Source organism: Notolabrus celidotus, chromosome 1 (genome assembly GCF_009762535.1).
Source record: "Notolabrus celidotus isolate fNotCel1 chromosome 1, fNotCel1.pri, whole genome shotgun sequence".
NCBI lineage: Eukaryota > Metazoa > Chordata > Actinopteri > Labriformes > Labridae > Notolabrus > Notolabrus celidotus.
In genome coordinates, this window is record NC_048272.1 from 22,231,130 (window position 1) to 22,256,395 (window position 25,266).

Genomic DNA, 25,266 nt, shown 5'->3' on the forward strand with positions numbered 1-25,266 from the left:
AGTCTTAAAAATGAGACAAATTAAGACTAATTATTTTCTCCCTCAATTGCAGTGGTTTCCATGCAACAATACAATTGTTTTCATTAAATAAATACAGGCTTTGAGAGTATGTATGTGATAAAACGTAAATAATATTAAATATTGATTTTACAGTATCAGTATTTCAGTGCAAATTGTGTCAAATGTTTCAAGTCCAATAAAAAATATATATATATTTTAGCATTTATCATTATAATTTGGATAACAATGATTATTATTTTTGATTTGGTAAACCCTACATAATTTAGGATTTCTAGTTTAGTAAATAAACAAAAAAGATCTTTGAGTCGTGTCAAAGGTCTATAGTGCATTTCCTCTGTCCTTCAGTTTAGGATTTCATTTTTTATTAAATGGTCAAAAGTAAATCTATGAATGTGTAATCAAATAGAATTGTAGAAACCCCTATTAATCAATTTATATACCTACCTATTTTTGTGCAATAACCATATAATAACTGTACAATACACTATGTATTATCTTTACCACTTTAATAATTAGTAATATCAGCCTCCCACCACCAGGTGTCGCACGCTGCAGCCTACAGGCGAACAGACAGACGGAAACTGTTATGTTTATTAGTCGCTGCATCCGGCTCATCTGAGCTCTGCTGTGGTTTTCATTTACTCTGGAGTCTTCCCTGCTATAAACTATCTTTCTTTTTTCCACCCCCTCTTTTTATTAACTCACAGATCTCTCAGAGCTCAGGAGGACTTCATTGTGACAGGATGTGTGGAGGTCTGGGGTCTGGGGTCCCTGTTAGCCTGATGATCCAGGATCTGTGATGAGTTATTCTGTTCCTCTAACGGTTGCCTGATCTGAGACTTCACTTTAAACATGACGAGTGAGAGAAACGGAACCCACGAGGGGGAGACCAGCCCCACATCAGAGACCAACGAGCACGACTATGCCCACTCTGCAGCGAGGACCTCCACGGACCCGGACCTGAGCTCCTCCTCCGGGGCACCGGGACCGGACACCCCGGCCTCACACGCCCAGGGAGGCTTCACTGCCCCAGCAGAGCCAGAGCCGACCCTGCCTGTGGAGCTCCCGGAGCCCGCTGTGGGTGCGGAGGTGGACTGTCCCGGTGGACCTGATCTGGAGGAATCCTCTCAGCTACAGACTGCAGGTGACCCCCAGAAGACAGGAGCCTTTCTGGACCCTGCAGACCCCCTCTGCCGCCCTCAGGGGAGCCGCCGTAGGAGCTCATCCCGGCGGCCGGAGGACCGACACTGCAGCAGCTGTCAGCGGGAGTTCGAGCGGCAGGGCCGGAGCTTCAACCGGAGGGCGGTCTACACCTTCACTACCCCGGACACTGTGACCTGGGTCTTCCCGGAGACCACCGTCAACGAGAAGTCCTTCCTGTGCGAGGCCTGCGCGCAGCTGATCCGGACCAAGTGCAAACGCAAGCAGAACACGAAGCGGTCCATATGGCTGAAACCTCCACAACAGGTGTGTGAGCCTAACACGAGACACAGCACAACCTGTTACCTGAACCAGTGCACGTTTCACAGTCTGAACATGTGTTTTAAAGAGACTCTGGAAGAATATAGGTCAGATCTGACATGTATAGGTGTCCTGGATCAGGACCTGGCTCAATGAGGTCTAGACAGATTTTCACATATAGAGTAAATATGTGCTGGGACAGAGCCAAGCTTACCACTCTGTAGTCCTAAATTTTAGTTTTATAATCTGACCGGTATTCTTAAATAGTTCCTATATTTATCACTGCAGCCTCTCAGAGTGAAGAACCTCTCCTCCTCCTCTTCCTCTGTACTTCAGGAGGACTCGGCCTCTCTGGGATGCTCTACTTAGACCCAATCATGCCACTAACATTAACCTGTATTAAATATGAGAATCTATATTCTAACAAGTGTTTGCATTTAGCATTTCAGAGCTCTCCCAGTCTTCTGTCGCCACCCAACACAATGACGCGTCTCATGCACAACATTGGATATTTCATCTTTGACTAAACAAGATACCAACTTTTTTAGTAGCAGGGTTGGAAATTCAATGCTTTTAAGCTTCTGACAGGTTAGTTTCAGTCTGCCCTGCCCTCGTGTTATTACTGTAGTCACATCATAAAGCAGGTTATTCCTAGATTTTGTTTTGATGGTTGACAGAAAGACTTGATCCGTCTCAGAGCTTCTCTCTCCCTGAATATAAAAAGAAAAAAATGTAATTCAGATTTAATCTTGTTCCTTAGTTACAACTTTCTCCAACTGGAATAACGTCACTGTTGTATCTCGCTGTGTATCTAAGAGTATCGAAGTATGGTTCCCCCTAATTGAATATTAAAATAATTGATAATACACATGCAAATCAACAGACACAATACTAGTTACTTCTGTCTTCCCGCTTTGTCACAACTCTTTTGCAAATCAAAGTATTTAAATGTGCGGAAGACTTGTTTTTAATCTTTGGTCTTCCTGCAGAGCGCCTCATCCTCTGATGTCTGAGTCTGATCATGTGTCGTTGTGTTCTCTCTCTCTTTGGGTCCGGTGTCAACGTCTGCAGTCCAAACTGAAAGACAAGAAGAGCACAGAACGCAGGATGGGGAAGAAGAGCAAGGCTGCACTGCTGGTGAGCAAGTCCTGCTACAGGGCCGCTCTAAAAACCCTGTGGTCTGCTAAAGGAGCGCGCAAGCCCATGATGGAGTTCTGGAGGAAGCAGCTGAAGGAGGAGGTGAGGACAGGAGCTCATGCACCTCATGATCCGTGGAAGATGCCTCGACCTCCGTTTGATTATTGTTGATGATGTTTTTCAGATGAAGACGCTGACGCGGCAGACCGACAGTCCTTTCCAGGAGAAGGTTACAAGCAAGAAGCCACTGTCGTCCTTCCCCTGGAGGCGCTGTCTGGACTGGACTCAGGAGAAGGCCCCGCTCGTCTTCACCTGCCTCACCTCGCTGTTCCCCGACATCAACGCCCTCTCCAAGAGCGGACAGTAAGTCAGAGTCGGGATACACTCAGCACGTTTCTCTGATGCAGCTTCAAGTCTTTTTATAACAAAGACAAAAACAGGAAGTAACAGAATTATCAGCATGCCTTGTAACTTTTAAAACATCCACATAACATCCTGATCATGAGATGAGGGTTCTTAATACAGCACTTCATAGTTTGCATTCTGTTTGTGCAGTCAGCTGTCGGAGGAGCAGGCTCAGACGCTGCTGGAGCGTCGGGCCATGGTGGCGCTCTCCATCCCGCTCTTCACCAGGAACGTCTGGAAGAACAACTTCCTGCAGGCGTCTCTGGGGGCCGAGCTCCGCCAGCAAGGCTGCACCGGCTCCACCCTGGACGCCCTCAACACCATGGGGCTGTGTCAGAACAAAGACACAGTCAGGCTGCTGCTGCACCGGCTCCGAGACAAGAAGACGGTGAGTGACTCCATCAGCTGTCCTATTGTTTGTAAAGCATGTCCCAGTACCAGCTTCAGCTTCTCATTTGGTCTCAGGTTTAGCCTCATCATCTCATGAAGTAGGTGTAGTTCTTGTTTTAATCCACACAGGGGCAGCACAGCAGATGTTTACATTCTTAACTTTCTCTCAGCAGCCCCAGAACGGACGACAGAGGAGGATGAAACAAATGCAGATGAAAGGAGAACACATGGCAGACGTGGAGGAAGATGATATTGAGGAGGATGAAGAGGAAGAGGAGGAAGAGGAAGAAGATGAAGATGAAGAGGAAGAAGAGGAGGTGGTGGAGGAGGAAGAAGAAGAAGAAGAAGAAGAGGAGGAGGAAATTGAGATGGCGGTGGAGGAAGAAGTGGAGGAGGCAGAAGTGCAGGGGGAAGTGCCGATGGCCGAGGAGGAAGATCAGGTGGCAGAGGAGAAGAAGAGGAGGAGGAAGAAGGCGAAGAAGCAGAAGAAGGAGAAGAGGAAGGAGAGAGCGAAACGAAAGGTGGAGGAGAGAGAGGATGAGCACCAGGAGGAGGAGGAGGACGATGAAGGGTCGGAGCAGAAGAAGAGGAAGGTGGTGGTGGTGAGGCTCGGGCTGCTGAAGGGACACTCCGAGGTGGGACGCTCGGACCTGTCGGCTCCTTAAGACTCTGTAAGCCCCGCCTCCAATCAGAACAAGGGACAGAGGCTCCTCCCTCTTTTTTCTGGAAGAGGACGCCGAAAGGCATTCTGGGAGTTGGAGAAGATCAGTATCTGTGGAGAGAACTAATAAGAGCTTTACTTTCATATTTCTTTATTGTTATGTTTAAAAGACGAGCTGCGTGAGATCATTTAAAACCAGAGAGACAAAAACTCTGAAGAATACAACAGATTACTCACCACCGGATTATCTGCAGCATACGACAAGTTAGTGGATCAGGATCGCTACCTTTTGTTCCAACACAGATGCAGGATGTTTGCTCCCCCTGACTTCATCTTTTAAAGGATTTCTTTCCCACACACCTCAGAGTTTGTCAAAATGTTCCTATGAGTTTTTTTGGAGGTACTTAATTTGGATCTGACTCTTGGGAGGTATGGAGAAGCACTTAAATCAACTGAGGTTAAATCAAAGGTATCGCTCTCGAAGATTGAGCAGCAACTCTGGATTATTATATCCAAATATCTGCGAATCATTTCCTCTAATTTATTCCAGCCAATAATTGAAGTATTTTTAAGAAGCTCTGCCCTTGAATATTTCCAGATCTGCTTCCTCACATGTCTCTCACAGCATCAAGTCTCTCCTTCAGAAGAGGGGGAGTCTCAGCAGGCAGGATGTGACATCAGAAGCACACCATGTTGTGAGGAGCAACAGACGTCTACGCTGTGATGACAGTTTTTGCATAAAATACATCAACATCTCATAAAATGATTCTCCTTTTTTAGCCTGATACGCGTCGCTCTTTTGGGTTTACACCTGCTGCTGTATAGAAATGTCATCATCACGTATAGAAATGTCATCATCACGCCTGATCCTGAGGAGTGTGTCTAACCTTAGCTCACCCTGAAGTCTTGCAGAAATTATCTGTTTGCGTTCACACGTGCAGCCCCTCCTCAATATTTAGTTTTAGTCCTGCAGTTTTCAGAAGTGTTTGTAAAAGAGTCATCATTCATCTTGCTAACAATCCATCACCCAAAGATCCTCTATTTTCTATCAAGAACTACAAAGTGTCTTAGCATCATGAAGTCTGAATCAAACAGGGTTGAAAGTTTAGCACAAAATGACCAAACGGCTCAGGCACTTATTCAAATAGATCCCCGTTTTCTTTCAGTTGTCAACTCTTTTTTTAAAGACTACAGCTTCTCCTTTCAGAATCTGGAAGTTCACACATGCAGACGGAGTTTAAAGCACCACAACCGTTACATCCGAGTTCAACAGACTAACACAGGCGTCCATCGAGGTTTACTTTCAAGTCTTTAAATCAGAGCTTTCTGCAGAAGCCATGAAGCCATTTACTCAACTCAAAAACACGTGACGTGAACAGTCAGAGATTTTAAATACAAAGATTTAAGTCTGATTCTCTTGGACTCAAAGCCCTCAAAGGTCTGATCTGCAGCTCAAGATTTGTGATGCTCTATTTTATTGTCCCTAATATTTTGTGTCCGGTGGAGAAAGTTGTGTTATTAAAAATTTAAGTTAAAGCCCAGCAGGTAGTCGAGTCAGACGTGACTCCAGACATCCTGATCCTTCATGGTGACGTTGGCTGAATAATCCCTCCCTCTGTAAAAACCCGGTTGAGCTTCGAGGTCAGATAATCTAGGAGAGGCTGTTAGTGTAGTTTCTTTTCTAACAAAGGTTTCTTCTTTGACTTTTCGAAAGCTACATCAGAGAAATGTTTATATTTGTATGTTTGTGTCAAGGCGGACTGACTGAGGGGATTTTGGACCATCGATCTCGGACTCGACGCTCTGCAATATTGATGCACATCATGTGGTCTCTGCTGGTTCCTGTAAAAGTTTGCCAAATAAAAATGCTGAAAGCTTCATTTGATGTTACTTTTTCTTTTCTTTTTCACGACTCAGTCTTGGGTTGTCCACCTCCCTAGGATGCCGAAAGCTTTGCCTGATCCGAAACTAATAGTCAATTGATCTAAACTCACTGGCTCCTGAATGAGGATGATATATACCTCTAGGTTGGTGATAAACAACATCCAAGACTTCCAAGTCCAGTCGGCGATTTGGGAATCAGTAAATTCCCTTCTCTCGATATATCTGCAACATAAAGTTATAAGTCATAAGTTATAAAGTCACGTCACTTCAGCTGAATGAACCCAAAAAAGATCAGATGTTCTTGTGACTTACTTTATGATCAGCTTCAGGTCTGACCTTTAAGAAAAGAAAACTTTTAAATACATTTAATTTGACTTATCTATAAATCAATCAATCTTTATTTATAAAGCGTCAAATCCCAACAAATGTTATCCTCAGACTCTTTCAGAGCAGGTCTAGACCATCCTCTATGTTCTATTATTAACAAAGACCCAACATCAAGACAGGATTAGATCCAGTCCCATCTTACAGACAGGACTCAGTCTGATCTCATCTTAATCCACCATGAGCAGAGCACTTTGCAGCATTTAGCAAGTTACAGTGGCAAGGACAAACTTCCTTTAACAGGCAGAAACCTCCAGCAGGACCAGACTCATGTTAGACACACATCTGCTGAGACCGTGTTGGAGAGAGGGATAGAGGGAGATGAAGAGAGAGATGATAAAGGGGCTGTGTGCTAGGTTGAACATTTCACATTATAGAGCAGTACACAGTTAAGTTCTCATTTTTGAATGGAGGTCAGACTGTGACTCACCTTGACAGGAAGTAAACAATGAACCCTTAAAGGGATATTTCAGTTCTTCTGAAATGGGGTTGTCTTAACTCTGAGTTGTATGTCACTATAAATCATAGGAGCCACAATGGACGCCGCTCAGCTCAGCCTCTTTAATATGGACCTGCTGGGAGCAACAGCACACAAGCTAGGTTACAGTTTCTGCAGACGGGTTCAGTTCTGCCACGTAATTTGACTGATTTTGAAAGTATCTGAACCGAGCCCTGATCTCGCTTTAGGTGCATGATCCACTGAGAATTTTTTCAGCACCTTACTTTGCCAACAGAAAGCCCACTTTTTGCACTATTGTGGACACAACACTGACGAGCTCTTCCGCCTGAGCTGAAACACATCCATTGTTGCAAGTACAATTATAAGACATGAAACTCATACAACCCCACTTCAGAAATATCCCTTTAAGTTTGTACAAGAGAGAAGTAAAATCAACACACTGGGAGGGGCTGAAAGGTTTTTATTTCTGTAACAGATTCATTTACAGCAAGAAAAACATCCACAGAGCTGCTGCAGCTACAATAAATATTCCCACTACGTCTCCCGGCTCATTCATTCTTCAACGCTGATTTTAGAGACGAACCCGAGTCAGTGTGAGGAGTTACATTTAGAGACTGAGTCTTACGTGTTTGTTTAAATCTAAAATTGAGTTTATGAACAACAGAACTATGAGGAGCAAAGACGAGGTTTCATCAGTGTGAACGTCTAAAGTTGAGAAGAGGGGAGGACAAACTTAAGACTCTTTAAATCAGAGTTTACTCTTTAAGTTAAGGGTGGATTAATGTGTTTTAACCCTTTTTCATTTGCTTATGGAAAACAGATGACATATTTATAAGTGTAAAAAAATAAGTGTAGGGTCCGACCATTAAATTAAAGTTCTTATATTTAATACTGCTTCACACTCGTATTTGAATCAGAACTGACACACGGGAACAAAACCAAAGGAGGAGGTGCTGAAGGGTCTGGAGAAAATAAATGCACACATTTCTTTACAAAACAAACTCTGGGCCTGATCTCCGACACACAAACCGATCAAACCTTGACCTTTTCCATCTCATTAAGTAGTTCTGTTGTCCCCCAGAGTGAATTAAAACCAGACAGGGTGGAGCGACTTATTTTAGAGGGGAGGAAGTGGAGGGAGCAGCCGGAGCGACACAGAGTTAGGTGAAGTTGACTGAACTCTGCGCATCCACTGCTCTGGTACAAACAAACATCTGTGCGCCGCAGTGATCAACATCATGTATGAATCTGGAGCGTTTTTAAAGGAGACTTTGGCTGTATTTACACGTTTTAAATGTTTTCTCTGACAATGTTTACATCGTCTGTGCGTAAAAGACAGAGGATTCAGGTTGGTCTGTCCTGTATGTATGTATGTATGTGTGTGTGTGTGTGTGTGTGTGTGTCTCAGACATTGAGGGTCTTTTTAACGGACAGGATGATGTCTTTGATCTGCGGCAGGCTGTTGTCCTCCAGGATTTTGGCGTAGGGCATGGGGATGTCCACGCCTGTTACCCTGGTGACTGGAGAGTCCAGGAAGTTAAAGGCAGGACCTGGAGACACACAGAGGAGGGTGGAAGTTTTATTTTGTGCTCTTTGGATCAACATGACTCTTAAAAAGCCTCCAAGCTCGCTGCTGACATTTCAAATCAGGATGTCCTTTTTAAAACCGTACAACTAGAGTCCACTCCCATCGTTCCCATTGATTGAAATTTACACAATAATGATTCACAGAGGAGAAACAGAGGGCGCTTTAACGGCCAAATGCCACCAGATCCGTGTCTTGTCCATTTCTGATCCGTCACGGCACTGGACTTGATAGGTTTCTATTCTAGTCAATGTGTTAACTTCCACTGGATCCACTCCGTTGCATTCCGACTGCGTCTCTTATCCGGCAGGTCGGAGCCCTCCAGATCAGAGACACAAGACATCAATTTTTGCCGGATGCCGGAGCACGAAGCATCAATCTCAACAGAGCAGATGGAGTGGGACAGGAAGTCAGGCACCAAAACAAAATGAAAACAACAGGTTAATTTTCAGAATAAAACACTCTGTGTTATCACCAGATCGTATTCACTTAACTACAACAACAAACCGTCATGATGAGCGGAGCCAGGCCTGGAGTCAACAGGTCAGAGGTTTTCAGAGGACCAGAAAGACAACATGGATAAGGAGAGGAGGAGGAGAATCCTTGATTCAGTAATTACTGTAGGAAAACCTCGGTCACATGCTGGTGGGTGGACGGGTGGGCACAGAGTCGGACCGCAGTGGATTGGACAAGGACTTGACACGGATCTGGCGGAAGTCACAGCTGTTCTGTAACCATGCAAGTCATGTAAAGGTCTACAGGAACGTCGTGCAAACTGCAAAGTCAGACATAGTGCGAAGGGTTGAAGCGCGTACGCTTGAACTGAAACGGTCCTTTAAATGTAGGACTCTCGCTTTAATTACGTGCGTCTCATGGTCTCGTCTGCAGTGGTACATAGCTGAGCTTCCTCCGGCTGGCTGTTATCTCGAACTATCCCTTTAAAACAGCTCAGACTGTAGCAAGAGGAGCGTCATCGTTTTGTTCATTGTAAACCTGAATTGTGATATCTTGTGTAACGCTCTGTCCCGTCCGTCTGAGGCCTTGGAGAAGATAAAGTCATTCCCTAAATGTCACATCAACAACAAACAGTCACTGAATCAGTCTGACGGAGCGGCCTTACCTTCCATGATCCTGGCACAGATCTCAGCTCCAACACCGAACTGAGGCCAGCCGCCCTCCACGGTCACCAGGTGGTTAGTCTTCATCACGCTGGCCTCAATAGTGTCCACATCCATTGGACGGATGGTCCTCAGGTTGATGACCTGACACACACAGATGGGTACAAAGTGTCCGTTAAAGTACCGGCTACAGGTCATCACTGCATTGAGATAACATCAGACATGTCCTTCAGTTTTTACCTCACACTCGATTCCCTCCTTGGAGAGGACCACGGCAGCATCCAGACAGTGACTGACGTACCGAGAGTGAGTCACCAAAGTCACATGAGTCCCTGAAAGAAGAGAGAGGACAGTGACGCCAAAAAATCACAGAGACAGATCTCTAAAGACTATCTAAAGTCTTAAAGAAATGACCTGCAGCTTAAAAATCATCACATTTATGCCCGACAGTAAATCACAAAAGGCCCTTTTTGAAAAACTTGAACAAAAACACTGAGATCCCTGTATTTTGTGACACTGCTCTGACTTCCACATGTAAAATAAAAAGTTTAACTCTTTGGAATTGAGCTTGTTAAAGGAATTAACATGTGACACTGGAGCGGTTTGCTGCTGCACAGTTGGGTACATTTCCTGCCTGAAGCTTCTTGAACTCTGTCCCCTCAGTTAGGCCGTCAGGTTTGACACCGGTGCAGAAACACGTCTCACCTTGTCTCTCGACCTTGGCCTTGCCGATGGGAATGGTGAAATCTTTGGACTGTGCCTCCTCTGACATCTCAAAGGGAACGCCATACATGAGCTCGTTCTCCAGGAACACCACTGCAACATGAGCAAGAACGCACACATCAGGCAGAGTCATAGAAGGCCAAACATACAGCTTGTTAGACACCAGGTCTTAAGAATGTAACATAAATGCATCTAAAAAGGACCCTAAGGAGGTGGATCAGGAAATCTAACCACACATGTAAGCTTTGATCTCAGAGGAGCTGCTGTGATCAAATAACCACTCACCACTCATACCCAATGATAGCACAACCAGAAGTGACACTAAACTAAAAATGCTTTACCTCTCTGTCTGGACAAGAGTTTATAAATACTTCATTAATGTCTTTATTAATGATAGTGTTCATATTTTTAAATACTTCCCCTGAAATCAGATTTATTCTAGTCTGAAACCTTTCACAGCTTCACAGCACCACAAATAGGGGTGGGAATCAAAAGCCGGATCTGACTTAAAACCGGTTCCAATTGATCAATTCCATCAGAATTGTACACCTCAAATGTTATCAATTCTTCTCAACAATTCATTTCCCAGCACGACGTCACGTCACTTCCCGGTACGTTGCATTACGTCACACACTCTGCGACGCAGAACTCCTTCAACCACGAGGAAACATGAAGAGGAAAAGCGTTTTTCCTCTCTAAAACCAAAGTATTATCCTCCAGGCTCCAGGGGCCATGTCCGGACTCACGCAGCTGAAAATGAGGCACCGAGAGCAGGTAAAGTACCTCTGCGATGACCCCAGACATAATTTGGGAAAAATAAAATGGTTCCTTTAGGTGCGGAAGACTATGTAGAACTACATTTTTTCCCCTCAAAAAATACTCAGGAATCTTTTGGAGAATTGATAAGGAATTAGATTGATAAGCAGAATTGATAATAGCATTGACATTGATAAAATCTTATCAATTCCCACCCCTAACCACAACCTATCAGACCTATTGAAGTCTCACCAGGGTTGTTGTCTCTGATGGCTGCTTTCAGGAGACCTTTAGCATCTTCTGAGTTCCAGGGACTCACAACCTTCAGACCTGGACAGTGTCCGTACCTGAAGACAAACAAAACAACATCACTGACATCAACGTCTGTGCATCACTGACACGACTGATTAAGAGCTACAAAATAAAATCCATGTTTTGTATCAGGGGTCAGTGAACGCACCATGCAGCGAAACACTGCGAGTGCTGAGCTGCAACGCCCGCTGACGCTCCGTTGGGGCCTCTGAAGACGATGGGCACCGACTGCAGACCAGCTGACATGTAGTAGGTCTTTGCTGCAGAGTTGATGACCTGGTCGATGGCTTGCATGGAGAAGTTGAAGGTCATGAACTCACAGATGGGTCTCAGACCAGCCTGCAGGAGACCACAGATTCAAATGAGTGAGAGCTGCAAGGATGAAAATCTATCTTTCATTAAAAACATGGGATAAGATTTGAACGGCTGCCTGAAGGTTCACTAAGTGTTAAATTACTATGCATGAAAAGAAACTCACCATGGCAGCCCCAACTGCGATACCAGTGAAGCCCATCTGAAGAAAAGAGGAGAAATTTTTATGATGTGAAAGCTCAGTATAAAAGAAAACAACAACAGTGAAGATGAAGTGCTGGGACGTCTCACCTCTGTGATCGGAGTGTCAATGATACGCTTGTCTCCGTACTTCTTCCACAGACCCCTGCTAACCTACACACACAGACACACAGACACACAGACACACAAACACACAAACACACAAACACACACACACACACAAATGTAGACTCTGATTGTGCAAAAAAAGCAGGATAATCTAAAAAACTTTTCTCAAACTGTCTCACTGCTTGCATTTCTTGCTTTTATTTATCCTAACCTGCTCCAATAAACCGCTACACTCTTTGATGACCCCGTTATTCCTGAATCAGCCGCTCTGAACTTCACTACATTTGATCTGCAGCCTCCGTGTGTAAACTTGGGTTTAGTCTGGCCGTTAGGTAGCGCCCCATTAACAGTCCTAGAGGTAGCTGCCCTGAGTTTGACTCCTACCCTCACTTAATTAAAGCAATTTAGATCCAAAAAATAATCTTTAAACTGAACAAACAGGCTATTTCAAAGGCAGACATCCTCTCTACTTTTAAGAGTAGGCTTCAAACTTTCCTTTTTGATAAAGCTTATAGTTAGAGCTGGATCAGGCTTGGACCAGCTCTTAGTTATGCTGCTATAGGCTTAGACTGCTTGGGGAACTGACACACTGGGGTCCTGTCTTTCCCTCTCTCTCCTCTGTCTGCCTGTCTCTCACTTTAACTCTTCCTGTCCCATTAAAGTTACTAACCATAGACCTTTCTGGAGTCCCTGAGCTCCCTTGTCTCGTAGGTTCCTCTGGATCTCTGCGGCTGTGGACGTGCCAGACTCCAGCTTCTACAACTAATACTATCCGTCTTACCACTATCATCTCTCTCTCTCTTCATCTCCCTCTATCCCTCTCTCCAACAGGGTCTCAGCAAATGTGTGTCTAACATGACATGAGTCTGGTCCTGCTGGAGGTTTCTGCCTGTAAAAGGAAGTTTGTCCTTGCCACTGTAACTTGCTAAACGCTGCAAAGTGCTCTGCTCATGGTGGATTAAGATGAGATTAGACTGAGTCCTGTCTGTAAGATGGGACTGGATCTTAGAACATAGAGTACGGTCTAGACCTTCTCTGTTTGGAAGATAATAATCAGATAATTGTGATTTGGCGCTTTATAAATAAAGATTGATTGATTGAAATGTAAAATGCATGTGTCCTGAGCTTCTTCTCACCTTGTAAGCTCCATCGTACTGAGCCACCTCCTCGCCCAGCAGGAACACCTTCTCGTCCCTCTCCAGCTCCTCGTCCATTGCCTGGTTCAGGGCATCACGGACTGTCATCTGGCCAAAACAACAGCACTCTTTAATTATAACCCAAATCATGCAGGATAGGTTTGTTGTTGTTATCCCAAACTCTGCAGAAGCTTTAGGCAAATATGACATCTAATATTTTGAAATAACTGAGATCTTTCATATCTTGAGAAAAGACAAATAATGCACTCATGTAGACTGACATGTTGTCTTTCCTCTAGTTTATCTGCCAGCTGATATCACAAATAACCAGATAGATCAACCAGTTTAACATGTGCAGTTTTCTTCATCAGGGTAACATGTAACACAGGTCTGACATGAAGGTACAGCCCGCATCCTGCACACAGAGCAGGAAACCCTGACATGTCACTTAAATTAGAGGGTACAACCTTAAACAGCAGGGTTGAATTTACATTATACTAAAATAAGCCGTGTTTTGACAACTGACACTGTCACTGTAATCATATAAATGAAGGAGGGTTATAGTCACTGATGTTAGCCTGCTAGCTGCTAACACTGACCTGCACAGCCGCAGGAGAACTCCTGTGGAACTCCCGCCGTCCCAGAGCCGATACGGCACTCTGTAGGAACACAAAGAGAGCCGTTAACCACCTGAATCACAAACACACATTAAATGATCATAAACACGAACAAACAGCTGAATTATCCCTTACTTTTCCTGAGCGGAGAATACACTTCAGGGACGCCGCCATGTTGAACCTGTCCTCTGCCGGAGACAAGGAGGAGTCTCTGCCGAGGTCAGAGGATTCCGACCAATCACAGCTTTAGATGGCACGTCCGGTGTAACACGTCATGACGCAGAGGCAATCACAGCAGGGCAGAGTAGAAAGGGGCGGGGCAACCTTAAGACATCCAAGGACACTGCCCTGCGCTGGAAGATCATTTTACCCACAACATACCCATAGTTTTTTGCACAACATACCCCACCCACAGATTCAAGGTTTTTAAGGGCCTATCCAGACTTTATAGGACCAGAGGCCTCTTGAAGGTCTCTCTTTTTTCTATACAGTTGATGGGTCCCAGGCCTGTTCAAATTCCATTACCATGGGTCAGAGGAGAGTTTTTTTTTTCAGGAGAGGATAAGAGCAACTGAAAAGAAATTTTTGGAGGGCGGGCAAGCAAAAAAAAGAAAAAGAATTAAAGTCAAATTTTATTTGTTTGAATTTTGAATTTAAAGTAATAACACTGAGATTAAGGACAGAATTTTGAGATTGAAGTTAGAAGTCTGAGATTAAAGTAAACAGACAGAGATTAAAGTCAGAATTCTAAGATCAAAGTCAGAATTCCAGGATCAAAATCTGAATTCTGAGATTAAAAATGCAATTCTGAGATTAAAGACAGAATTCTGAGATCAAAGTCAGAATTTGAATTTGTATCCAAGAATGAAAATAAAGTAACTTAACAAAGATGTGTTTTTCTCACCCAGTCTCCAAAAATGTTGTTTATTAGTGTCCCTTATCCTCTTCTGTGTTTGTCATTATGTGTAATCAGTGGATCCAATAAATTAGAGTCCTCCCGAAAACTGAACTGGATATAAAACAGTTCAACAATTTACAGGAACCGTTTCACATTTTAAATGATACACTTTTTACTTGATCTCTTAAAAAGTAAATCAGGATGAGGTGTCGGTGGACTAGCAGTCTAGGCCCACCCCATATACAGAGGCAATGGTCCACGTCACAGAGGTCGTTGGCTCGACCCCCAGCAAGGACCAGTTGCTGAATGTCTTCCCCAGCTCTCTGCTCCCCACATTTCCTGTCTCTCTTTAGCTGTCTTATCAGTTGAGACAAAAATGCCCAAAAATATAACTGAAAAAAAATATATAAATATATATATATATATATATATATATACACACACACATATATATACACACATATATATATATATATATATATATATATATATATATATATATATATATATATATATATATAAACACATATATATACACATATAAACACATATATATACACATATATATACACATATACAGTTTGGCCCAAAAATATTTGGACAGTGACACAAGTTTTGTTATTTTAGCTGTTTACGAAAACATATTCAGGATACAATTATATAATCAATATGGGCTTAAAGTGCAGACTCTCAGCTGTAATTTGAGAGTATTCACATCCAAATTGGAGCAAGGGTTTAGGAATTACAGCTCTTTAATACACAGCCGCCTCTTTTTCAAGGGACCAAAAGTAATTGGACAATTGACTCAGAAGGCTGCAAAAAAAAATAACAAGGCTGCATGGGCTCTTCCCTCATTAACCTGTCATCAATTAAGCAGTTAAAAGGTCTGGAGTTGATTCCAGGTGTGGCGTTTGCATTTGGAAGCTGTTGCTGTGAACACACAACATGCGGTCAAAGGAGCTCTCAATGGAGGTGAAACAGACCATCCTGAGGCTGAAAAAAAAGAAGAAATCCATCAGAGAGATAGCAGAAATGTTAGGAGTGGCCAAATCAACAGTTTGGTACATTCTGAGAAAAAAAGAGTGCACTGGTGAGCTTGGGAACTCAAAAAGGCCTGGACGTCCACGGAAGACAACAGTGGTGGATGATCGCAGAATCCTTTCCATGGTGAAGAAAAACCCCTTCACAACATCCACTCAAGTGAAGAACACTCTCCAGGAAGTAGGTGTATCAGTATCTAAGTCTACCATAAAGAGAAGACTTCATGAGAGTAAATACAAAGGATTCACCACAAGGTGCAAACCATTAATCAGCCTCAAAAATAGAAAGGCCAGAATTGACTTTGCCAAAAAACACCTGAAGAAGCCAGCCCAGTTCTGGAACAGCATTCTTTGGACAGATGAGGCTAAGATCAACCTGTACCAGAATGATGGGAAGAAGAAAGTTTGGAGAAGAATTGGAACAGCTCATGATCCAAAGCACACCACATCTTCTGTAAAACATGGTGGAGGCAGTGTGATTGCATGGGCATGCATGGCTTCCAATGGCACTGGGTCACTTGTGTTTATTGATGATGTGACAAAAGACAGAAGCAGCCGGATGAATTCTGAAGTGTATAGGGATATACTTTCTGCTCAGATTCAGCCAAATGCAGCAAAGTTGATTGGACGGCGCTTCACAGTACAGATGGACAATGATCCAAAACATACTGCAAAAGCAACCCAGGAGTTTTTTAAAGCAAAGAAGTGGAATATTCTGCAATGGCCGAGTCAATCACCAGATCTCAACCCAATCGAGCATGCATTTCACTTGCTCAAGACAAAACTTAAGGCAGAAAGACCCACAAACAAGCAGCAACTGAAGACAGCTGCAGTAAAGGCCTTGCAAGGCATCACAAAGGAGGAAACCCAGCGTTTGGTGATGTCCATGGGTTCCAGACTTCAGGCAGTCATTGCCTGCAAAGGATTCTCAACAAAATATTGAAAAGTAACATTTTACTTAGGGTTATGTTTATTTGTCCAATTACTTCTGAGCCCCTGAAATGAGGAGCGTTTGTATAAAAATAGCTACAATTCCTACATGTTTAATCATATATTTTTGTTCAACCCCTTGAATTAAACCTTAAAGTCTGCACTTCAATTCCGTTGTAGTTGTTTCATTTCAAATCCAATGTGGTGGCATGCAGAGCCCAAATCATGAAGATTGTGTCACTGTCCAAATATTTCTGGGCCTAACTGTATATATAGGATATCCAGGATATCCATGTTGTTGTTATTCGTGATTTTAAGTATAAAGCTGAAGTTAGGACAGCAGCTGTAACCTGGCTATGTATGTCGTTATGTCTGTAACTTATCACTTTAAAATCGCTTTATTAAACATATTTGTATTGTTTGTTTTATACACATTGTTTCTTGACAGCAAGAATATTGCTGATCTGATAATTGTTTTGCTAAATCTACATATTTATTTTGATTTTGCAGCCTATATTTCATAATTAAGGTGTAATAAACACAACTCACAGTTTTCTTGAACCACTTTTTAATCAAATGTTCATTCAGTTGATACAGTCATCACAGCAGGTCGCTAGACGTTTTTATTTTAATATTTATGACGAGGAGAGTCCTTTCGCTGCTGCGTTTAATGAGTTTAATGTTGAGAAGCTCTCTTAAAATATTACACTGGAATAAAATATCTGATGCATCTGATACATATGATGAATGTGAATGACCTGGAGATCATAGAGTGTTTTTTATACTAATCTGATTTATAATCCAGCGTCATCCCTTGGACTTTATTTTGACACAAACACCTCTGGACATATCTTCCACCCCTTCCGGGTAAAGTGCTGCAGAGAAACATTCAGACACAACTTAATGACCATTCAAGACCATCGCATTGGACCGGATTGCACTGAATAATAAAAACAAACAATAATAGCATGAAGCAGTCGTTAAAAACAAACAATATGAGAGCAAAAACTTGAGCAGAGTCATCAAGCTCCCCTGGCAGCAGCTCTGCTCGCCACTTAATACACGTTATCACAGGCAAGTGATTCATTCTTAAACGTTTCTCAACTGAATGATGAAATAATCTAGAAGCAATAGCCAAATGGAAACATACTGTGTGCCAAAGTGTGAACATCCCAATCAGACCGCTCTTTCTAAACACAAACACCTGCTCACAATATTTCAACAAAAAACAAAACATTCAGGTTTCCATTTCCAGGTACAAGCATCCGTATGGCACGATAAAATCAATCAGAGGCAGAGCACATAAAGAGAACAGGAATCAACACAGCATGGGTCTGAATGAAGGTAAACTTAATTCACTACTGTTACGCCTGAAGGGTTCGTGAAGTTTAACCTTAATGAAGTCAGAGAGGACCAAACATGTCACATCTCTGAGGACCTGGATGTGACTTTCTGTCCTCTCCTCACCCCAAATAATCAGGTTTTCTATTATAAAAAGAGCATGAACCTTGCTGCAGTGAGATCCATCGCAATTTTAGGTTCTTTTATATTTTATTATAATACAGGATACTCACAATATTCCTGTTATACGTGGCTGTTTTGGAATCATATCTTTATGTTGCAATCAAGGACACTCCCAACATCTTACTAAAATGTTTCCTTTGTGACTTCTTACTGATTCTCTTATTCATTAAGATTTCAATTGTGAAGATGTTCCTCACTGCAGCAATATTCAACCCTTTGCATGTTGATTTCTAGAGAGGAAGACGTTCTGAAACCCTTCTGGATGGATGTTTAGAAAGTAATAAGTGGTGATGTTATCCAAATGTAATTTTAAGTTAACATAAACATGCATAAGCATAAATCAGGGTTTTCATCTGGTGCAAAGAAGCAAAACCTTACAGGTTGGTAGTTTTGTTTTCTTAAAGTCTCCTGCCCCAGTAGCTGAACTTCTTGTCACTGTTGTTTGTCTGACGTAGGACAGTACAGACATTTCGCACCAAGTTTAAAATTATATAAAGTAAAGACATCACTTCCAATTGAGAGCAGCTACCTCATAGTGGCACATCCCAAACTTACTTCAGCAACACATATCAGCAAATTAGAACACATGGCAAATAATATATCTCTTAATCTCAGGAGTTAAACTATAATGGCACTATGTTACTGTACACAAAAGGTTTGTGCATCTTTGTTTCCAGCTGTTTTAATATTTTACTATGCAGTCTGAGTGGGACCTGTTGTGACTGTTTGCATCCCAGCAGCTTTCCAACCAAATGAAGCACAAAAGTCAAAAAATTGGAAAAGAAAAGAAAAAGTAGGCAAAAACACAGTAGTGGGTTACAAGATGGACGACATATCTATTCAAAAGGGAAGCCAAAACCAGAGACTGTATGTTAAAATGAACGCCATAAGTGTTAACCAACTTTGAGGCCGAAAGATTTAGAGCTCCCTCTGCTGACTGGCTGCAGTAAAGCTCATAAGCCCCGCCTCCTTAATGTTAATAAAGGGAAAAAAGGCCAAACTAGGAAATTAAAATACGTTAATTGTTTCTAAAACATGGTTTCAGTTCTTATTGTGCTGATTTATGTCCAAGTGTGCATTCCTTTAAGAAGTATAGGTTGGATTAGTTATTTGATGCTTAAAATAAGGGTTTGACTCCATGATTGACAGCTCTGTCGACCAATGAGGTGTTCTGTGAACAGGGGGAATAGTTACAGGAAAAGAAACGAACACTAATACGAGTCATTTAACTTTCAATAAATGAGTGTGTGCTTCAAATTGACATCAGAATCTGTTCAACCCGCCATTTTATTGGTAAGTTAAATTACCGTTTTAGTTCACGGAAGAGGCGGGACATGGATATCACAGCTCCAACAACCAACATCTACTGCTCAGACTCTGGCGCTGACATCTTGTGCATTTTGGAGCCAGTCACTAAAGTTATTTTGGCTTCACTTTTGTACAACAGGAGGAGGTGGCAGCATGTCATCCATCTTTATATGCAGTCAGTGATCCATCCACTAACGTGATTGTATAAGGGATGGGAGCATAAAAAAATGTCATATGGGATGCTCATTAATCGTTGCTCTACATCGTGCAAACATTCACTCTCAGATTTGGTCTCAACCATCGATTTTATGACTTATCAAGTGACCAATCAGAGGGCTTGATTGTAGAGCGTTGTATTCTTTCTGTAGGGGGTAAAGGCTGCAAGAATCTCTGGCAGGTGAATCATTGCACAATATTAATACAACTAATCTCTCCTCTCAAACGACCACTCAGCAGGTGTGATCTCAACCTGACTGTATTCATAATTTCAGACACACATTGCAACCCTCCGCTTTCAAATGGGTCCAAGTTGTCTGCATTCGAAGTCTTAACCTCATAAAACACGTGAAAATAGATCTGCTCTAGCTTTCCAATAAATAAAATCATGTTTATTCTTTTAAGATAAAGTTGCTCTGCTTTAGTTTATTGATTCAAGGTGCAGACTTGTCTAGATTCTTCTGAGTAAATTATAGTTAAGGGACTAAATTAGAGACAGAAGTGTTAAAGAGGCTTTTTGTTGCAGCGTAGCTCTTGTTTTCATGGAGGCGTTCCTCGTCACTGTCGTCCTGCAGTGGATCAGTCTCAGCAGAGTCTGGAGGCTACATGTCAAAGAGGACAGAGATGGTTCTTCATGAAGGAAAGCTGGAGTTTGGTCCAGTTTCTCCGCTGCTCCAGGATCAGGACCAGCGCCATGACACCGTCAAAGCACTGACTTTAGAGTATTAGATCCAGGAAGTTAAACCTCATCATCCAGCAAGATGAAGCATCCACAGTGGCTCCCAAAAACTCAAACTCCAAAAGTTCAAACGCAAATTTTACAAGCAAAAAGCGCAGAAGAAGACAAGGCTGCCGGGTGAAGCAGCAGGTTAACCAGGAAACTGGGTTCCAAGCAGGGGATTGTCTGGAGTTTCTAAAAGGGCAGACTGAGGCAGCCATCCAACACCGCCTGTCCTCCGCCCTCTGACCACAGCAACAGATATTAAAACCAAACAGCAGGAAGAAGCAGAGATAGTGATAAAAACCAAACGATACTTGGATTTCTCTTCATTAGTGATTCCTTTCATGTCTCAGGAAGCGACAACCTGAACCAGCTCAGACCACAGTGCAGAACCAGTGCAGAGGTCATTCATGACGGGTTCTAGAGGAGGGCGGGTTCAGGCAGTGGGCGGGGTCACATGACAGGTTTGCTGCGGTCCTCAGTCTCGGCCTTCTTCAGTTTGCCCTTACTGAAAGCCTGGATGGAGCTCAGCAGAGCGCTGCGACTTCCTCCTCCTGCTCCGTCATGGGGGGACAGTGGCAGAGGACAGGAGGAGGAGGAGTCCAGCATAGGAGGAGGGGGAGGAGGTGGAGGAGGAGGCGGAGGAGGAGCAGTCTGGCCTCCTGGAAATAAAAAAGAAGATGAATTAATGGATGTTTCAGAAGTATTTTGCAAAGGAGAGAGGCTGTGGCTTCTGGCAACATGCAGGTTCACTGGGAGCTGGTTTTACAAAGATAGGCCCAACTGGTTTACTGAGTCACGTTGGTCGTAGTCTAAGGGCCTGTGTCCACCGTGCCAGATCCTATTTTCTATCAGCGCCTTTAGTGCTCAGCATCATACATGCAAAACACCCTCATAGTCTGTTTGGACAACTAGTTTTTTAGACTACGGCGCTCTCGGCTGAAAATAATTTAACTTTTGGAACATTGTTTATATCAATATCGTCAACAACTATCTAAAAAAATAACTAATCCTGGTGTTTTTTTCTTTTTTTTTTAGCTTTCTGCTCTATCACTGCTGCTAAACTCAGGACGTGTTATTTGTTTTAACTTTTTTTTTTAACAATTCTTTAAATCTTCTTTATCAAAGGACCTTAAATAAACGCAGGTATGAAGCACACAAAGCAGTCTAAACAGACTAAAGAGATTCTAATAAAGGAAGTGGAAGTGATGTGGGAAACTTTAGCTAACTAGCAACAGTGAGCGTTGGTGATTTTGGGGTTGTTCGTGCTGCCAGTGCAAAGAATGCAGAGAGTGGACACAGGCCCTAATGAAAATGAGGAGTGTGTGTTCATGTGCTCTCTATCTGGTTTTAATACCACGTAGGTTTCTCTTGTTTGTTTCCCGTCGTAAACCATATTCTCTCAATGTAATATTTAGGATTCCAAGGTCTAGCAGTTCTCTCATGGAGGATCTAGCACCCCTAGAGGTGAGTAAGGGAGCAGCGTTTTAAGAAGTAATCCAGAATTTCTAAAATAATTGTAATATATAAACTCGAGGAATAGTGGTGTTTTCGCTTTTTAAAAATATCTTTATTTTTATGTATGTAAATGTTTAATGTCTGTTCTGTTGATGTTCCAGAGTGAAGAGGACTCTGTCGACTGGAGACAGTTCATCTTGGTGAAACCAGCACCTGCAGATCAGGGTCCAGGCTGAACTCAATTCACCATCTGTTCCAACCCATCAGGTCGAGCAACCTAACAAAGTTATCTACTACTAACACTGCTAATTTAATAACACAATACTGTAGTAATATAGTCTTTATTAAATACCCTATCTACATTTCAACACTCCCCGTGAACGTCTGCTTCTGTTCACAGCTCTAGAATTTTCACATCAATGGAATTCTAGAATGCAAAGAGTTCCAGAATGCTCTGCCTTCATCTTCTCTTCACTGTAATCTGCATGGCAACAGAGCCTGGAGCTTTCTGACTGGATGATTCTTGCAGCATAACTATCTGAGAATTGAAGTAGTTTTAATAAACAGTAATTTCCTTAATTCTGTTCTGTCCATCTGTACTTTGATAAACAGGATGCACTGATGGTGAGTTGAATTCAAACCTGGTGCGTGACTTTCAGCTGCGCCATTTTGCATCCCAAACTGAATGAAAACCCCCAGAGGCAACAGGCAGGGAAGCAAAATGTTGGGGAGCTCGACATAAAGCAGGGATAAAAAGCTTGGACTGGATCCTCTGTGTCTGCACACATTGACTCATCTGCAGCATAATGAAAGGACATCAGCCAGTCTGACAGACGGTAACAAACCTGTAGGAACCTTTCACTGCAGATGATAATCAGCATGTGTTCAACAATAATATGCATATGTTTGCTGTGGTGAACAGAAAATATGAATAATGAATCAGTTAAAGGAACTTTATTAGTGCAGCAGGTTATCTGCAGGTTTGCTGTTTAACACCAGACTTTCATTACGTTTGGCAGCTGCTGTAGTGTTCACTCGTGCGAATCTGAGCAAGACTCTTCAGTGAAGTCCAGTTTCACTCGCAGGGAGTCCAGCAGTGTCAGCACTTCACAATGAAATGTGAAATCTGTACTTGAATGATCATCTGTCATTATAAGCTGGCATTCTATCACCACATTTGTACATTGAACACAACAAAATATGTTTTAAACCTATCGGATTTTAAATATCTTTCAGGTAAATGTTACTAGAACTAGCTCCTACCTGAGGACAACTCCTGAGCCTTTTTCACAACATTTTCATAGAGATTTGACAAATGATTTTACTCTACGCCTTTCAAGACAAGAAAAACATTACTCTGCCTTTATTTTGGCAGATTTAGGATGAATTTTTTCATTGTTATCTGATTCAAACACAAACAACTTTGATCCAGTTCTTCTATAACTTTGAGGATAAAGTACGATGATCTTAATACTGCAAAAATAGAAGTAAACCCTCATAACAGTGTCGAATGACACTTTTTAATGATTAGCTTTTAGCCTTTGTTTGGTTGGACAGCCTGAGAGAGGTGCAGGAAAGTCGGGGGGTGACATGCACTGAATCTGGACTGGATCCTCTAACCAGGTGCCTACTCCACCAACTGAGCTAACCCAGTGCCCCAGAATGAAAGTTATTCAGTATGAGTGTATTTAATGTTTTTTAAGTAAAAGCTGACAGCTCCAGTGAGGAACTTGTGGTTTGTGTTGATTCTGTGGACAAAGAGGTACCTCCTATCTCTTCAGTGATTTGGATGCACAACATTGGATTTTGCAAATATGCGATTTCATGATATTTTCAATCTCATTTAGCAGAAACTGCTACTAATCCAAGTACATCATCAACCCGAGGAAGCCTGGATCTTCCACAATGCTAAAGGCTGAACATTTAGAGCGAGGAATTCAGTAATATTTTCAATTTGTCTTCTTCACGTTTGGGTGCTAGCTGCTATATTTCTTAACTTTATCGAATGACTGAAGTGGAGTCTGCTTACAGATTTTTGCTGGTTATTTTTCAGTCTTACTTTTCAGAAGTTGTCTGTGCATCATGATGACGGTTCTTTAGATCTTCTTTAATCCTGCTGTTGTTTTAAGACTTCAAAATACCTCCATGGCACAAAGAAGCTGCCAATGTGTCACCTTACCAGCCACGAATAACAGCAGAAAATGTCAAACCTTCTGATAGCGATAATTAACCTTTTCAGCTTTCATTATCTGATGCCGATAAAATGCCAATAATGTCATATATCCCTAGATTTTATCCTGTTTGTGTGGGAATAGTGTTTTGTTTTTGTTTTTTGGAATACAAAATCTCATGCTGCTTTCATTCAACAGTGACATATCTCTTTGGAAAATCTAGGCCCTAGAAAGTATAAAAAAGGATGCGTAACTGCATATAAATGATCAGTCTTCATGTCATAATCTTGTTTCAGTACACAGGCCATAAAGAGGCGTCAGTATTGATTCAGTTGGTTTCATATCCAGCTAAAAACTCTTTACAGGAGCTTCAAAAGGTCTGATTGACTTCAGGATGACAACCCGCCCCAGAACCAGACACACAGGCAGACAGAAAACACAGAGACAGACAGACATGCTGCAACCGACTGACCGAGCAGACAGACAGAACTGACAGATCACAATCTCCAATGAGAAGTACAGGTCTGGATGGTGGAGGAGTGAGAGGTCTGGGAGGTTTGGACATCATTGCAGATTGTGAGGTTTTTATAAAGATGATTGTTCACCCTGATCCACACCACTAGCAGCAACCTCGTCACTTCAGACTTCATCAAGTTAACTGGTTTCTACTTTTAGTCTACAAACGTTAAAGGTGCAGTGTGTAGACTTTAACAGCATTACACAGAACAGTATGTTTGAATGTTTAAAGGATGGGGCATGATTTTCAAATGCTTTTATATTCGTTCACTTTTTAAAAATTTAAGAGTAAAAATGAATATTTTCTCATTTTAAAAGTAACATTTTTCATGGGTGCCTGGCTGTAATACGGTATTCCCGTCAGACGGTGGCTATAGAGCGTCTTCAGCTGTTTGCTAACCAAATAAAGTAACAGGAGAAGGCTAATTTCATTAAATTGTAAAAGAAGAAGACAACTTTAGCGATTGTCGCTGGAAATACGTGTGTAGTGGTGTAAGATTCAGAAACTGAGATAATCGCAGAGACTGAGGATGGCTGTAAAATGTAAACATACACGCCATGCTGCTGCGTCACGGAAACGCCAACATAAAGGTTGAGACAGACGCTACCAGTGACCACTAAAAGCAGCACCTCGTCCTGCTGCTGGTTAACACTCGATGAAGAATAATCGCCGATTAGATGCCAGTGATTATCAAATTGTATTTTGGCTTGAAATGTCCATCCCTAATTTAATTAGTGTATAATTATCTACATATGAGCAGGTCCCCTTCTACAGAGGCCACCACCTTTCACTGCCATGTTTCTATGGTAGCT

At 42.3% G+C, this 25,266-nt stretch overlaps 3 protein-coding genes across 4 annotated transcripts in view; 1 reads left to right on the forward strand and 2 right to left on the reverse strand.

Annotated features, from left to right (window-relative positions):
- The first annotated feature begins 571 nt into the window (after positions 1–571).
- LOC117813506 (DNA ligase 1-like) lies at positions 572–5,955 on the forward strand. 2 transcript variants are annotated; one of them, XM_034684649.1, is made up of 5 exons: positions 572–1,488; positions 2,554–2,721; positions 2,804–2,982; positions 3,175–3,412; positions 3,585–4,860. In XM_034684649.1, exons 1-5 carry the CDS (start codon positions 874–876, stop codon positions 4,077–4,079), a joined length of 1,695 nt encoding a protein of 564 aa, XP_034540540.1. In that variant the 5' UTR covers positions 572–873; the 3' UTR covers positions 4,080–4,860. The 2 variants fall into 2 exon arrangements, with proteins under 2 accessions (XP_034540540.1, XP_034540541.1); XM_034684650.1 differs by having other exon boundaries at positions 574–1,488; positions 3,588–5,955.
- Positions 5,956–7,246: 1,291 nt separating this feature from the next.
- pdhb (pyruvate dehydrogenase E1 subunit beta) lies at positions 7,247–13,939 on the reverse strand. Its single transcript, XM_034684014.1, has 11 exons — positions 13,807–13,939; positions 13,654–13,713; positions 13,055–13,162; positions 11,901–11,963; positions 11,776–11,811; positions 11,446–11,636; positions 11,238–11,332; positions 10,212–10,322; positions 9,747–9,838; positions 9,509–9,650; positions 7,247–8,353 (listed from the first exon to the last, which is right to left on the reverse strand). The coding sequence occupies exons 1-11, from the start codon at positions 13,843–13,845 to the stop codon at positions 8,208–8,210; spliced, it is 1,083 nt and encodes a 360-aa protein (XP_034539905.1). The 5' UTR covers positions 13,846–13,939; the 3' UTR covers positions 7,247–8,207.
- A 3,151-nt stretch (positions 13,940–17,090) lies between these two features.
- pxk (PX domain containing serine/threonine kinase) overlaps positions 17,091–25,266 on the reverse strand; it is a 31,946-nt gene continuing 23,770 nt past the window's right edge. Inside the window, 1 exon segment of the mRNA XM_034680646.1 lies at positions 17,091–20,970. Within this exon segment, the coding sequence (XP_034536537.1) occupies positions 20,762–20,970 (209 nt within the window). The 3' untranslated portion in view covers positions 17,091–20,761.

Bases quoted from the DNA above. Each gene is read 5' to 3' on its own strand.
- LOC117813506 (XM_034684649.1), top strand. From the start codon at position 874: ATGACGAGTGAGAGAAACGGAACCCACGAGGGGGAGACCAGCCCCACA. The intron at 1,489-2,553 runs GTGTGTGAGCCT...CAACGTCTGCAG, and splicing joins GGCTGAAACCTCCACAACAG to TCCAAACTGAAAGACAAGAA. The intron at 2,722-2,803 runs GTGAGGACAGGA...GATGTTTTTCAG, and splicing joins GGAAGCAGCTGAAGGAGGAG to ATGAAGACGCTGACGCGGCA.
- pdhb (XM_034684014.1), bottom strand. From the start codon at position 13,845: ATGGCGGCGTCCCTGAAGTGTATTCTCCGCTCAGGAAAA. The intron at 13,163-13,653 runs GTCAGTGTTAGC...TGTTTTGGCCAG, and splicing joins GTTCTCCTGCGGCTGTGCAG to ATGACAGTCCGTGATGCCCT. The intron at 8,354-9,508 runs GTAAGGCCGCTC...GTGTGTCTCCAG, and splicing joins CTGTGCCAGGATCATGGAAG to GTCCTGCCTTTAACTTCCTG.